The 15,543-nt window shown below is 40.2% G+C and overlaps 2 protein-coding genes across 6 annotated transcripts in view; one reads left to right on the top strand and one right to left on the bottom strand.

Moving 5' to 3' along the window:
• Window positions 1-1,761: 1,761 nt before the first annotated feature.
• Window positions 1,762-4,801, bottom strand: LOC137126258 (ankyrin repeat and protein kinase domain-containing protein 1-like). 5 transcript variants are annotated; one of them, XM_067502811.1, is made up of 11 exons: window positions 4,643-4,801; window positions 4,232-4,428; window positions 3,804-4,113; window positions 3,564-3,712; window positions 3,422-3,471; window positions 3,116-3,271; window positions 2,873-2,955; window positions 2,720-2,750; window positions 2,552-2,619; window positions 2,339-2,360; window positions 1,762-2,195 (listed from the first exon to the last, which is right to left on the bottom strand). In XM_067502811.1, exons 2-11 carry the CDS (start codon window positions 4,387-4,389, stop codon window positions 1,942-1,944), a joined length of 1,281 nt encoding a protein of 426 aa, XP_067358912.1. In that variant the 5' UTR covers window positions 4,390-4,428; window positions 4,643-4,801; the 3' UTR covers window positions 1,762-1,941. The 5 variants fall into 5 exon arrangements, with proteins under 5 accessions (XP_067358912.1, XP_067358911.1, XP_067358913.1 ...); XM_067502810.1 differs by having other exon boundaries at window positions 2,552-2,646; XM_067502814.1 differs by having other exon boundaries at window positions 2,047-2,190.
• Window positions 4,802-6,855: 2,054 nt separating this feature from the next.
• The window catches only part of frmd4a (FERM domain containing 4A), a 95,847-nt gene continuing 87,159 nt past the window's right edge, over window positions 6,856-15,543 (top strand). The window contains exon 1 of the mRNA XM_067500086.1: window positions 6,856-6,874. Within this exon, the coding sequence (XP_067356187.1) occupies window positions 6,866-6,874 (9 nt within the window). The 5' untranslated portion in view covers window positions 6,856-6,865. The remainder of the gene's footprint in view (window positions 6,875-15,543) is intronic.

The raw sequence follows: 15,543 nt of genomic DNA on the forward strand, positions 1-15,543 counted from the left end.
GGAGAAAAGTAAGGTCTTTCTTGGACAGCAGAGATTCGTTCACCTGGAGCCCCAGGATATAGTGCTGCTTGGTTTTCACTAAGGTTGGGAGCTTCTCTCCACTCTGTTCTCCTGGTGCCTGTTGAGCTTAACTGTGGTTGTGACTGTAGCAGACGTCACTCTCCCACAAAGAGGATTGGGAGCATTAATACAGGATGGGGTGGGGTGTGATGGTTGCATAGGGTGAAGCAAGGCAGTAGGACTGAGGAGAAGAAGGATGGGTCAAGATGACACTTGATGAACAAATTTTCCCCTCAGGGGATTAACATTGTGCGAAGGTGTGTGCGTTTTTGCAGACGTTATGAGGACAAGGGGTAATAAAAACGAAGGTCAAATCCCATAATATTTTCACGGCCTTTACATGAGTCTGTTCTGTTTTTTCTTTTGTCTTTTACAATAAACCTGTATTAAAGTTTGACATTGGTGTAACTTTGTTGCCCTGAGTGCCCTTGACAGCATCATCTGCAGGTGACTGGCTGACTGCTTGTGACAGTTACTAAGGGATTGAACCGGAAAAGCCTCTTACCCTGTCTCTCTCTCTCTCTGACGCGCTCTCTGTTTCCCTCTCTGTCTGCATGCTGGAGGTTTGGATACAGTAAATGTGGGCTGAATGTTTATACATATTCTCTTACTTTCCTTTTTTTTATTCCTACTCTATTTGTGACGGACAAGTAGATCATTGTGGTTGTTGTTAAAAAAGTGTGAGTGTACTGGTTTGTTTGCTGAGAGTCACCTGCGTTTTTATTTTAAGCCTTTTCACTTGTCCTCAAAGACAGCACACAGCGGGGCCTGCTGTGGCTGCCATGACTGCTGATGAGGAAGGCAGCAAGCAACAGATGCTCTCTTGTGGTTGTACGAGCATATGTTGATGACATCAGTGTTTTGTTTTTTTTTATCAAAGTTGTGAATGTCCTATAAGATTCTTCAGCTAAAGTTAATTGGGAAAAATCGAGGCTTGTCATGTATGTTAGTGGAGCTCAAGGATCATTCCTGGTCTTCCTAGGGAACTTTCAGTGCCCCTTTGTCTGGGAGGCTGTGCAGGACAAGGTGGAGGTCGAGTTGTCTAAATGAAAATGGTTGCTATGCCTCAGTTGTCCTACAGGGTAAAAACTTTGATAGTCAGTTTGATAAAAACTTTGAGACAGAATTACTTCCCCAGTACTACCACTAACTATTTCAGAATACATTCAAAGGCTTCTGGTGAACTTTTTTTTTTTTTTTTTTTACATTTTTTCCAGAACTGATCAGTTCATACAGCAGAGACGCTGATGTGCAGCTGTGGTTTAGGATAAATCTTGCTTGGGTGCTTCTTAGGAGAGCTGGTAGACTTGGATGGGACACTTTTTTGTGCTGACACCTTCCAAAGCTGACTTTGGACTAACAAAGCTGGCTGGACTAACAAATATTTACAGCTCAGTGATGAATGCCTGGCAGACCCTCAAGACAACACTAATGACTGATCCCAGACCAGACACATGGCTTTTTGTGTGGATCATTGTAGAATAGAAGCTTCACAAAAACCCATGTGTCTGTTCCTCTGCTACTTTAAGGAATACATTTTTTTAAGCCTAGCATTATTAAACTAGGGTATCTTGTTAAAACAGTGCTGAGTAGGATGGTGAAGTCCAGTCAAAATATATTTGCCCCAGATAAGACATAGGACACACCCCTTGAACAAGACATATTGTAACTTTCTGAACTAAAACAAAAAGAGAACACAAGGAGAGAAAATATGTTTATTTAAAAAATAATGTGGTGGTTAGTGTATCAAGAGCAGTTAACAAGCCACATATGCAAATACATTTAATATATATACACAGGAGGAAAAGCTGGGTTTAAAGTTCTTCAAATGAGGGACAACAAATGAAAATAACTAGACAATGTTTGACTGCTTTAGCCCGATTAGTGCTTACTGAGGCTCTCTACTAGGTTGGGATGATCTTCTCTGAGGATGTCGTAGAAGGCTGCTTTGACTTTTACTCCTCCTGAACGAAACGTCATTTGAAAAAGCTTTCTCATTTGTTCTTGGCTTCTTGGTTCATTTTCAATCTCTAAGTAGGTTTCAGGATGGACCATGTCTCCAAGCTTGTCCACTATGGCCATTACCTCTGAAACTCTTTGAATTAACACCCATCTCTTGTCATCAACAAACTTTGCTATATGAAAGTGAAGAATGAAAGCATAGAAAAACATTTAATTATAAATGTGACCCTTCATAATTGGTAATGTGGTGCTCATTGTTTTAACAGGCAGGAAATGTTAACCTAAAATATTATTATGCCATATTTATGTAATTCACCTTTTTCAGTTGGATGCAAATCCTGTTGGTATAAAGAAAAACCTATCTCAGTATATATTGTGTAATTAAATGAATGCATATACATTATATTGTATGACACAGAAGAGAAACACATTTTAACTTCTGTCTCTTTTATGGTTATTGTTTTAGTTTATTTTCCACTTGATGTCAGAGGTCCTGAGTGGGGCAAAGTTCAAGCTAAATTTTGTGTACCTGTTCTGATGACTTTTCAACTTTCATAATTCTGTGATCCACAGTATCCTCATGTGCCCTTGGTAGTTCTGAAAAAAAAAGAGAAAAAGAAACATCTGAACAATGTTTTATTGTGAAAAGCAATGAGTCATTTATCACTAAAATCACAGGCAGTCCTAAGCAATCTACCTGGTGTCAGAGAAGAAACACCTGGTGATGCCTACAGCAGGGAGGAACATATTATCATTAGAAAAACAAATGAAATAAGAAAAGTTGTTTTTCATAAATTATAATTCATGAGTAATAACTTAGTATATTTTATATTTCGATGCTATGTTGTACCTGTCTTGTCAGCACGTTTTTGACAGCATCTAGGATTCCCTTCTCGTGCTTTGAGAACAGATTCTCTGTGACATCACTGCACTCTGAAACAGAAACGTTTTACTGAATGAACAACGCTTTAGAAATAGCACAGGTGTAGGTGTCAAGGTAAACTACAGAAGGCCACTGGTTGTCAAAAATATACTGTAGGGGTGTAATGATGTACTTTCTACATCACTAAGTACATTACCACAACATACACACCCTTAAATTTAGGCCTTTCGGAGGGATTTCCATCCCAGCACCTCTTCATGAGGTCAACCAGCTCCTTCAACCCCTCCGCCTTATTCTGGTCAATGTCCTCCAGGAGAGGTCTGTCCCCTAAAGGGATCTTCAGTGCCACAAGACTGTAATCAGCTCCTGCAGTGTGATATAATAAAGACATGCATCAAAACCCATCAGAGAGAGAAAAAAAAAACAGAACAATTCATGTATTTTTTTTAATAAATGTCTAAAACGTCACAAGATAAACAAATGGGTGGAAAATAAGAGGACAATAATTATACATACTTTCATAAGGCTCTTTGCCAGTAACAATAGACCAGAGAAGGATGCCATAGCTAAACAAGAGAGAGAGTGTATAATTAACATGTTAATACAGTTAAAGATTTGAACCATATTTGTATTTATAAGCACTCATCTGATTGTTTACCTGTATATGTCGAAGGCACGGACAGGTGTATATGATACTTCGAAAGCTTCGGGAGGCATGTACTTGTATGAGCCTCCGACCTTTTCTGTTGTTCCTCTATTGCTGTTCAAAGCACTGGTGGAAACTCTGGACAGACCAAAGTCTGCAAGCTACTGAGCAAAAAGAGACACACGCCGTTAAACAGTATAATTAACTTTCTGTGACGTGTAAAATCACCGGTTTTAGTTTAAGACACTCTACCTTGGCATGAAGGTCATTATTTAGCAGGACATTACTTGGTTTCAGGTCACTGTGCATTAGGTGTCTTAAATGGAGGAAGTTCATTCCTAGTGCCACTTCATGGGCCAAGCGAAAGACCAGGGGAAACGGTGGAGGGCCTTTCAGATCCCTCTGCAAGGTCTGAATAGATCCTCTACCCACAAATTCCATGACTATTCCCTTTTGTATAGATGATTTATTAAATGGTGGGTGTCCCTCAAAAACACCATAAACCCTCAGCACATACTCACAGGAAGCCTCATCCATATGGGTAGCCTCATCAATGAAAGAGCTGGAAACAAGTAGAGAAAGCAGAAGACACAGAGCTACTTGATCTACTATTCCACATGAACATATGTGCATAAACTAAACAAATCCTCCACAAAGTTTGAATTTATTTAAAAATTTACCCAACACCATCATGTAGCAGCTTAATGGCCACATCAAACCCCCAGTCCTTGTGCCTGGCCTTGTAGACACGACCAAATCCCCCAGAGCCAACCTCCTCCCATGTCCCCTCCAGGCTTTCACTACCAACTCGCTTAGTCGTATGGCTCAGCAGTGCCATCTCCTGCTGAACTCAAGCAGGGAAACTGCCACCCCACATCTACAATGGTGACATTAACAAATAAAAAATAAAGTAGTTTAGTGGCTGTGCTTATGTATTATGTTTATATACCACATCGTCAGTACTGCTTGTACTACGCTACGTTACTACGATTACGTTAGGAAATTGTGTTGCTGCTCTGATTACCCACATTTCACTTCTGTCTTATACATCACCTATCCCTAAAAGTCGTTTTTTAAACATTTGAACTCACCAGATAACCCCTCACTGTTTGTCCACGTAAAGATTTGAGAGTTAAATGTCAGTCCTAGTAGATCCTAGACAAGAGAAGACATGCATTCATTTTCTGTCCCTCCGCTCTGAGCAGTAGAAGAGGCAAGAAGAGAGAAGCTGAGAAGTGCATACTACAGCACATACTACAGGAACTAATAGACTTGGCGCAAAGGAACAAGGAAGTAGCATGAGTAAAAGTTTTAAGTTTAAATTTCTTAATTTACAATATTTGGGTACTTTTTTGTTTTGTTTTTACAAAAAGTAATAGTGGTGCTATAAATTCCTCAAATGTTTTATTGCCTTTTTTTTATTGGCTTTTAAAAACTTGCACACATTTAACTTCCTGGAGTGGCACACACTGCGAGAGGAAGTCAAACGAGTGCTTCTGTGAATGATTTGTTGACTGAAAACAAAGAACGTTCCTATGCAGAATGACTGTGCATACATTGCGTTCTATTTAACTCTTATTTATGTCACAGTCCATGTCATCTGAAAAGGAAGTGTTGCTGAGACTGCATCTTTAGTCACTACTCTGTGCCTTTATACAGATAAACACTAATCATGAATAAAAACCTTATTAAATCAACAAATTGGTGTCACATCAAGGATCTTCTAAATGAAATGTGATAATTGTTAGTTTTACATTGTAGCTGCTCTTTGCTTTTCGACATTTAGTAAATAAAACATTAACTGCTGATGGAACTGGATAGAACACAAATAATGAACCTTGTTACAAGTAGCCATTAGCTCAAAGGAAAAACAAATGGTAAAAATTATTACATTACTAACTATTGCAAAAAAAATTCAAGTGCATGCGCATTCAAGTACACAGACACACACACACACACACACACACACACACACACACACACACACACACACACACACACACACACACATACACAACCATGTACATATTTACATTTGATCCCAATGGGAAAAAATGCAAGTTGACAATAATTAGCTAATGCTACTTGATGATTTTGAGCTTCTTCCTGTTATCTTTATCTTATCACTTATCTTATCACTGTCAGTCTACTCCATGTCCTATCTCAGGCACACACAAGACAAAAGCCACATGGAGTCTGTTTTCTCTCTGAATTATTAATGTCAAACCCTGGTCTGAAAAAGCAGACTCACAGGTGCCTGTGGACACAATAGTTACCATCTAAACATTATGTGCAGGAACACATGGCACTCTTTTCTTTAAGCAAGCTGAGGTGTATTTACTCAGATCTCACGTTGCCTTGTTCTTTCAATCGGCATCGATAGGCACGGTCTGCTCTCGCTCTCTGCATTTCCATTGCTCTTTCCCCTCCCTCTTCTCCACCCACCTTCATTTACACTCAGCACAGTGTGGACCTCTCTCATCAGTGAATGCTCTCTACACTACATCCAATGCTCCTAGCTGCCTGTGCCTCATTATCTGTGAATTATACTCTCCTCTAATGCTTTGGTCTATGCCCTTGTCTCATGCTGATGATGTATGAATCAGGGAATTAAAATAAAGGGGAGCTCTCTGCGCTGGATCTCTGAGTGTTGAGGTGAGGTGAGTGTGTCTGTTTGCCACCACAGTGCAGGAGTGATTCTGACTGGGGAGCATCACTGATGCAGTTTACATCCTCCGATGCAGTGATAGGAGAGAGAAAGCAGATAAGCTGAAAACCCACATATATGCCTGGATGTTCTTTGTGATGAGAGCACACTGAAAAACGAAGGCAGAAGGCAACAACAGAGCGAGGGAAAGCATTTAGTGAGAGGTGCTCGAGTGACAGGGGTTTAGGGGAGGTGGGCGTGGGTCTGCAAGGAGTGTTTTAAAAGTGAAAGAAGGAGCTGGGGGGTGGGCGGGGGGTCGGCTCTGCTCCAAGATCAAAGACCTGGAAGGAGGAGGATTGCTTTTTACTCAGACTGAAGAGACGCAGAGAGACTGGAGAGTCAGATGCTCTCCTGAGACTGCAATTAGAGACTGTCTACAGCACTGGGAAGCAGGAGGTGGTTAAAGACACAAAGTGCAAGGACCAGTCAAAGGACTTCATCAGGACAGAGGTGAGCCTGCTTCCTGAGTGAAGACTCAGAATACGAGGACGGAAGTGAACAATAACAAAGTGTGTCCCTCCTGGAAATTAGTGACATTCTTTTTTAAAAGAATCCATTCAAGGATCCCATCATGGCTGTCCAACTCATGCCTGAATCAGCCGTGTGTATGCTCATGGTGAGTCTGCACAGTGAGTCTGCACAGTGTCTGCAAAAGTATTGCGGACACAGTGTAGCCACTCTCCGTCTTTGCTTTTTCTTTCTCTCTGCTCTATTTTCTCTCATCATTCTGTCCTCATGGCAAATGTTCATCCATCCACTAAACCAGAAGGTTTTGTCATCTCATTAAGTCATGTTGTATGTTAGTTCCACCTCTTTACTACTATCTACCTGTTTAAAACACTTTGAAACTTTCTAGTGAGGATCAGAAGCTGCTAACCGTACTAAAGATGTATGTGTATTTTGCATCCTACTCAGAAAACACTAGAAATCTTTTGTCTGAATCCTCCGCGTGTTTAACTACTGCAGTGGTCAAGTATGGGAGAAGTCCCTTATGGGAGAAGTGCACTGCTAAACACGTCTGTGCATGGTGCATATGGATGTAGTATGTATTTTTAAAATTAAAGGAGTCATCTATATTGGCACTGTGTGCTTTTATCAAAAGGTTGATAAAATGCTGTTCTGCGTGTACGTGCAAGATCAGCATTTGATAATTTCTCAATGAATCTACTTTGTACAGATAAAATGTTGATGAAGCCCTTGTTGCAGAGGATTTGTAGGTTCTTGTTAGTGTAATTAAAACCAACTAGCTTTCTCTTTGAGCTGCTCTTTGACAGTCATGAAATAGAAACACACATCCTCTGAACTCCTCTTGCCCCTCTGTCCTGCTGCACAGTGCAACAATGGGAGTGTGTCTTTGCTGCGTGCGTAGAATACAGATAAGGCATGGATCCCTTTTTATGATAATTGTCAATGAATTGAATGTTGTGCAGAGTGACTCTGTAAGAGACTGCATGCCCTGCTCATTCTCATTCTATAGTGTTGGCTTTCTGCAGTCCCAAGAGGAGTCATGCATCGTCGCACTACCTGCTATCTCCACCTGTCATGACTGTCTGTTACTATGGCGATAGGCCATGCACCTCACTCAAGGGGGGAAGGTAATAGAGGCAGCAGTCAAAAGAGCAAGGTGGGAGAAGAGATGTCGGACAGGGCAAAGAGAGGACAGTGAAAATGGAAGTGTGTGACGAGAGCAGTAAAACATGGAGGAGGAATGAACTAGAAAAGTTGCCATTTTATTCTAAAAAGTAGAATGCCACAACAAATATTGTCACCTTTGAGAGTGGTCATGATCCTGTCCCTATTGGCACCTCACTGGGTTCATCTGCTGAGCATCAGCTAATACCTCTGGCAGACAGTTGATGTCCCTTGACTCCATTTTGCAATGCCTGTCCATATGTAGCATTATTATAGGGGGCATTCCTTTACAAGTGCACTTACTGTCATAGCTGACAGCTCTAAAAGGCATTTTTGTCACATCAGAATTTCTTCTGTCGTCCCAACACACACAGGCAAACTAGCTTACGTCACAACTTTTTAATGTCAATGTTCCATTTATGACTAGAAACCAACACCATCAGTTTTTCATTTGGAAATGCTTCAGGTTATTACAAAGAGCAAAACACCAGTATTTTGATGTTTTCTTTCTCACGTTTACTCGTGGCTCATAAACTTGCCAAGGCTCAAGAACACCACGATTTAAATACAGTATGTTCTGTAGTGACATTTCTTTAAAATATATGCTGAACAAAACTGACACCACATAATTCATTTCAGAGCTCAGTGATTTGTTCATAAAACCCATGGCATCTGTATTCACGCTGACATGCTCAGAGCTTGAATCTATCTTAATTATTAATGGGAGCTTATGGAGTGTGTGTGTGTGTGTGTGTGTGTGTGTGTGTGTGTGTGTGTGTGTGTGTGTGTGTGTGTGTGTGTGTGTGCATGTGTTTGTGTTTGAGATTAACACTTATCATTCTTCCTGTCTCTGTATTAATATTTCAGGTGAATAAGTGATTATTTCCTGCAGTAATTAAGGAGCTGCTTTAAATAATTTCTCACCAAACTCAAGCATTTTGAAGCTTTTGCATTTCAAGCATTTGACCTTATGCAGTTACCTCCAACAGGAAAATCACATAATTTTTTTGCCATCCTCTTGTTGTGGTATGCACAAATAAATGATTGCAGTAAGTTGTCTTTTAGTTCTCCTCTGGGCTCTACTGGTCTGTAACTAATGATTTGGCCCATACTTACAGTACTTTAGCTGTAAAGCTGAATGTCTGTCATAGAAATGGAAACAAGTGGGGGAGACTTTTATGAGAATTATGGCCACTATCTTAATTTAATTATGGATGGATCAGTGAAGTATGACTTGGAGGAGAAATCATTGAATCAGTCTTCAGGGAATTAAACTCTTTTATAAACATGCACTTTTTTTTTCTGGCTCAATTAAGCATGGACATGTTCACAGACAGACATGGCATCTCTCTCTGCTTCCTGGTCTGATGGTCTCATGTTTTAGAGGAGAATGGAGAGATCGATAACAAGTTGGTCTCCAGTTAAGACAGACAGAGACACGCTGTCATCTGAGATTGGAATGGCTCACAAATGAGATGGAATCGTTTGACCTCACTAGGGATGATAGCGCTACTGCTGAGATCTCTATTTCAAGGATATGACGTCTCCCATATTCATATGTAGCTATTGAACCGTGTGTGATAACATACAATTCATTCCATTTTCAGTTCAACCTCCACTAAAATGTGTGCTCTTAATTGCATAGAAATTGAGGGCCACTGTCTTTTTTGCCACACTTATTATTGAGCCTATTAGTTGCAGTTTTAGGGGCTCCAAGAAGAGGTGCCTTCGAGATATATATACCAAGTTGCATCTAATTAAAAGTGGGTTTTAAAATAATATACATGTTAATGAGTACAGGAGGTAAATAACAGGCTAAATCCATCTTCATTCAGAAGGTTGAGATTTTTCACGCAGCTAATCCAGGATTTATCTTAAATTCAACACATGCTTATGATGTGTCACATGGAGTTATAATTAGAAAAGGGAATTAGACTGTCAAAAATGGGAGCACAGTTTATCCCAGTATTCTGATCTGGCTAATGTTTTTTGTCTCTCTCAGATGATTGTCATTTTCCATTTGAAAGGGCAGTAGTCTATATGAACGTTGCTATCTGGCCCCTGCAAAAAAAAAACTGGGAGGAAGCAGGGCAAGTTGTTATCTTCACACACACACACGCACACACACACACACACAGAAGCTACTGCTCTGCATACAGCTCACAACGTTACTGCTCCTCAATGATATATAGCCACTTCTGAGTTTTGTTTTCTGCAAAAAAAATAAAGTTTGGGCTTTGCAGATGACATCATCGCGTACCTGCCAAAACAACTACCGCCTTTATAAAGCTTCCAGTGTGTGAACTCAGATTGATAACCTCATGATGGAAGTGTTACTTACACTGAGCCAAGCATCCATTTGCGAACATGTAAATCCACAGAAAGAGAGGCACCACCAAAACAATGACCTCAAATTGCCCTTTATGTTGGCGTCCATGTCTCTTCGTTACTGCCCTTCATTCAATTATCCTGTCACTCAGGATGGAGACCAGATGAGTCGGTGTGATCAAGTCAGATGATTCATTCAGCACTAATCAAATCATTGCTCTATGACGTGATGTACTCAGTCTGTGTACACACATGTGACTTAATTGAAGTGGGCATCAGCCTTATAAAACGTATCCCTATAAACACTTGGAATATTCATGTAGTAGACCAGGCAATGAAACATGGCTTGCTTTCAGGTTTCAGACATAATTTTTCCCCATATTAGATTACTATTGTATTTTCCATTGCTGATCTGATGCCCTCTATGATACAACAGCAAATGTACAAATGGAGGTGGGTTGAACTGTTTGGGGGAGGGTTAGCAGAATGACATCATACATAGATAGTTGTTTAGTGCTGTGTAACAATGGCAGATGGGAAGAGATAAGTAACAGTTTGTATAAATGTCTGCATGTACACCCAGTTGGCGCATAGAGTTTTGTTAGTTGTTCACATCTTATAACCTTTGAATAACATTAACAGTGTTATTCAAACAGTCTTTTAACCCACATAACCCACACAGAAATACAGAAAATTAATCCCTACACAAAGCAGACACATGCATATTATTGCCTGATGTAAAAGTAACCTCAAAGATAGAAAAATGTATACCCATCTTTCTACCCTTATTTATAGTCAATTATTCTGAATGAGAAACACAAACACAGATTTTATTTCAATACTGATATGTTTTCCCTGCTCTTCTCTCATTATCTGCCTCTGTCTCATTATCTTGTCCGAGTTTTCTTCTTGCTTATGTCATTTTCCCAACAATAATAAATAATAATTAGAATTTTACAGTTCATCATTGCCTTAATACTGCAGTCTGACTGCAGAACAGTCATGGTTGAGTGATGTTAGGAGCTGGTACTGCTGATGTCAGCAAACTAATGCTCTGGAGTTGCTGCAGGGAGGAAAGAAACACTTTTACTTCACAACACAAAAGCCTTTTACACACCTCAACATTTTAGTTGGATTCGATCTACTGGTTTTATTTTGAAATGGAAATTGACGGTGTTAACTGACACAATTGACTATAGATTTTTTTGTGCTTTTGAGCACAACTTAAATCCATAGCAGTTTAGAGAATCAGCACAGTGTGTTTGTTAAAAAATGTTCAGTTAACATGAATTAAATGAGGCATCTCTTACATGTTATGGGAATGCCAAACCCATGGTTCTTTTAAAAAGCAATGCAATTGTTGCTTATAGGAGCTTTGATTGTGTGATGTTTAGCATTAAAACTTCCATCATAACATTACTGAATGGCCTGACTTAGATCAAAGGTGCATCATCAGAGCATTTTCGCTCCAGGGTGGATTTCATTGATTTATTACATCGTCTTTGAGGCGAGAGAAGGTTGGGCCAGTCCCTCACTGCACTCTTCCACCTTCCATCTCCATGCTCACTAAGGAGATAATAAACCCCAGGAAGGAGTCGGGGGGCGAGAGAAACACACACTTCTTATGAACAGATGATCTTAGAACCTTTCTGATATCTGTGATGTGTTAGAGGGCGAAAAGATAAGGATGTCGTCCAGGCAGATGAAAACAAACCTGTCTCCCAATACATCGCTGACCGAATTCTGGAATCCAGCCACGGCATTAGTCAGGCTAAAGGACATGACCAGGTATTCAAAGTGATCAGCCAGTGAGTTAAAGAAGGTTTTCCACTTTGGAAAAGAATGGGGGGCTCTGACCACGTGGGAAACATGGTCAGAGCCCCCCATTCTTTTCCACTCGTTTACATGGTTCTCCATGGCTTTGTGGGTAAGTTGGTGAGATCAGTGTTATCGGACGAGATCTCTGGCGAGCTAGACTGAGTAACAGCTTGTCCAAGGCCGAGGCTAGAAGAGGCAGCCCGCCAGTTGATAATTTTACCCTCTAGCCAATCGATGTGGGTGTTATGACCCGCTAGCCAAGTGGAGCCGGGGATAAGTGGTTGCTGGGGGGTTTGGATGATTTAGAAGGATACATTGTGGTATTGTGGTATTGTCGTATTTTCAATAGTTAACATGAAGTCTGCACTCTGGTTAAACACATGGGCACCAAGCACGTATGGTGATGCGTTTGGAATGCAAGATTAAAGGAAGCTCGTGAGCCAGCCCCTCATCGATGAATTCCATATCCACATCAGACTCACTAAATACAGCGAAGGGAACTGTGTGGCTAGAAAACAACACCCTAAATCAGGCTGCGAATTAGGTCGGAGCACGTGTGGCTCAGCAGGCGCCTCCCTGTTCCTGCTGTGTGTGTGTGTTTGTGTGTGTGTGTGTGAGTGTATGCATCTGGGAGACCACAGCATAACATTAAATCTTCTAAGCTGTTTACACTGCAGCCAGTTTAAGGGACTATTGATGAGCTGCAGAGGTGAAGGTGCCACAATTCTAATTGACTACACCAGAAGATCTATTCACTCAACTGTGGTCATTTGTGTTTGTAACCAAAGGAGGATCTGAATGTGTTAAGTGTTTGCAGTGCTTGTTTGTGTGTGTGTGTGTGTGTGTGTGTGTGTGGTGTGTGTGTGTGTGTTTGTGTGCTAGCATGCGTGCGCACGAGCAGTGCACCCCCCTGCATGGTAATGATTACGTCAGGCTCTCACTGGACTCTTTCATGTGTGTCTAATGACCAAAAGACTGTGAGCCAGGACATCATCCGAGCTTAGCTTGTGTTGGTGATCTAAAGAATGGGGTTAATGAATCAGCCATTAATGAGCAGGACGTGACCCAGTGTGTGCAGTCTGGCAGATGCTCATCAAGGTCTTCCAGTGGTTCTCTCTGCTCTGTCTCTCTACCTTCATCCTGATGTTGATTACAGCCCTGCATGTTTGTTCTGGCTGCCTCTGGGGGGGATGCTGGAATTACTCAGATAAAATGATTCCACTTAAATGTAATTCTTGGGTTGCTGCAATGTATGAGCTGAGATGCGTATGAGATGTGTTAAATTATTTCACTGTAATATATTTACCATTCTTTTGCTTGTACAGCAACACAAGAAAGACCTGCATTTTTCTTTCCCCTTGCCAACACAGTCCTACGTTTACACACAACCTGTGTACTTGCACACGACCCGCTATATGGTCCCGTCAATCAGTGCTTTCCAAACAAAATGATGTTTTGGTGAAATTCCTGCAGCAGCTTTAAAATATTTTCTTTTTATTCCAGTTGGCTTGCAGGATATTGCCTGCAGCCAAACACACATATGACATTTATGTGACGGCCGTCCCCTTTAGAAGGTCAAGCTGCCATGGAAATAAACCTTTCAGTGTAGATAAATGAGGGGTTTCTGTGCGGAGTCGCAGCATCAAAACACAATAAGCTCAGTGTATTCTAGTTTAATCAATCATGAAGAATCTGAGGCAAGCCTCTGGGCATGGTAGCTGCACTGAATTTACCAGCAGAGGCTGAGGACAGTAAGGATACTCCACTGCTTTTTATTCTTGTTAACAGTGACCTATGTGAACTATTCATGCAAAGATTGTACTGTAAGTTTATGAGGTAAAAAATTAGGTAAAGTGGGCTGGGATGAATTCTCTTTTTTTTTAACTTATCTGCTACAGGCTAGTTTTACTGTAATGAATACATAAATTATGTTGCAGGCCAGTGGCAGTGTCACATTTGCAAGATGTCACCTGTCATATGTGCCAAGATGCAGGTTTAGGGGAGGGGCAGCAGGGTGGCATGGGAGGCGGGGAGAAGCAGCGGCAGCAGGCGGTCTGATTGGCTCGCCATCTGTCTCTGGGAGTGAGCAGATGTCTGAGTAGAAAAAACACTCTATCTGCCTCTAACTTCCTTTTTCGCTCCCTTTGTGTGTAAGTCATTGCCTTTGAGTATAATTGCATGTGTGTGTGTGTTTATGTATACACTGCAGTGTGCTCTGTGCATGATTTACACTCTGGTTGACACAGGTCCCAGTGGGAATGATTGTCGTCCATATGGAGTGTGTTAACAGAGAGCAGGTTCTCATCATAATGAAGAGCTAGCTTTTTCACAGCTGTTACAGGAAAAATAATTGAATGACTTTATAAATGTACCATAATATAAAAGGTTTCTGAACTAACTTTTCTTGAACTAAAAAGATTTGGAGTCACAGCATCACACAATACCAAGTCACAATTCTGCCATGTAATATGTAGCTTGTGTTTTGTTGGTAATAAAACAGTTGACTTATATTTGCAAATGGTAGTAGGGGTGAATGACCCAATACTGCTTTAGTGAAATAATTGGCCAGTTTGCAAATCAGGATGTGGGTGCTTACAAAACCTGTTGCATGGTTTTGGAGAAATGTAACTATTGTGGTATTTGAGAAACATTTAAAATTTAGGACTACATTCCAATTTTACTTTAGGAGATCTTTTCTCACACAGCTGGTGGAAACAAAAACAGTAACAAGCCAGCATTTTAAATAAGCTTCTTTTATGTTCAATGTCAAGGCTCCGGTTTTGGGAGCAATGCTGTATCTTTAGAAAGCTGATATTATAATTAGTTGCACAAAATTATTAGCCATGATGATAAAATACCCTGCATATTAACTGATTACTCATGGAAATGTTCATTATTATAAAAGCACATTCATTCAAAAATAATCAATACGAAGATATTTCATTTTGATTTGAATTTACACATTTTTTATTGGTGTCTGGAGAGAGTGGCTGGCTCTTAATTCACATATTGGTCAATATTACTCTCTGCAAAACTCTTGGAAAATACATTTTTTAAAGTGTTTTTCAAAGATTGTATACTTCCTAACAAATGTACAGAAAATATTAGCCACTAACAGAGAAATGCTTGAATCTGTACTGAATTGCTTCAGCTCAGAGACTGGCTTTGCACCATCTATTGTGCATCTCCTCTCACAGACTAAAGTGTGACCTTGGTTGTCCTAACAACAGCTGTGTTACTGTAAAACTTTTTAAAACATTTCTTTTTTTTTTCTATTTTTTACTAAGTACAAAAGTAAATAAATATATCAATTTTATATTTCTACCCAAAACACAATTAAATAATGTGGGGGAAAAAAAATATTATTACATGCACTGACAAAGCAGTGACATTAGTAATATGTATGCTAGTACTAGAATACATATTTGTTTACGCTTTGTGCATGTTTTATGACAACTGGGATGTGGGTGTCTGTAAGGACAAATGGTGTTTTAAATATGAAAGTGA

This window comes from Channa argus, chromosome 4 (assembly GCF_033026475.1).
Source record: "Channa argus isolate prfri chromosome 4, Channa argus male v1.0, whole genome shotgun sequence".
NCBI lineage: Eukaryota > Metazoa > Chordata > Actinopteri > Anabantiformes > Channidae > Channa > Channa argus.

Coding starts and splice junctions, on each gene's coding strand:
- LOC137126258 (XM_067502810.1), bottom strand. CDS start 4,389: ATGGCACTGCTGAGCCATACGACTAAGCGAGTTGGTAGTGAAAGCCTG. Junction 4,114..4,231: donor CTGCTACATGATGGTGTTGG/GTAAATTTTTAA, acceptor ACTTGTTTCCAG/CTCTTTCATTGATGAGGCTA. Junction 2,196..2,338: donor TTTGCATCCAACTGAAAAAG/GTGAATTACATA, acceptor ACTTTCATATAG/CAAAGTTTGTTGATGACAAG.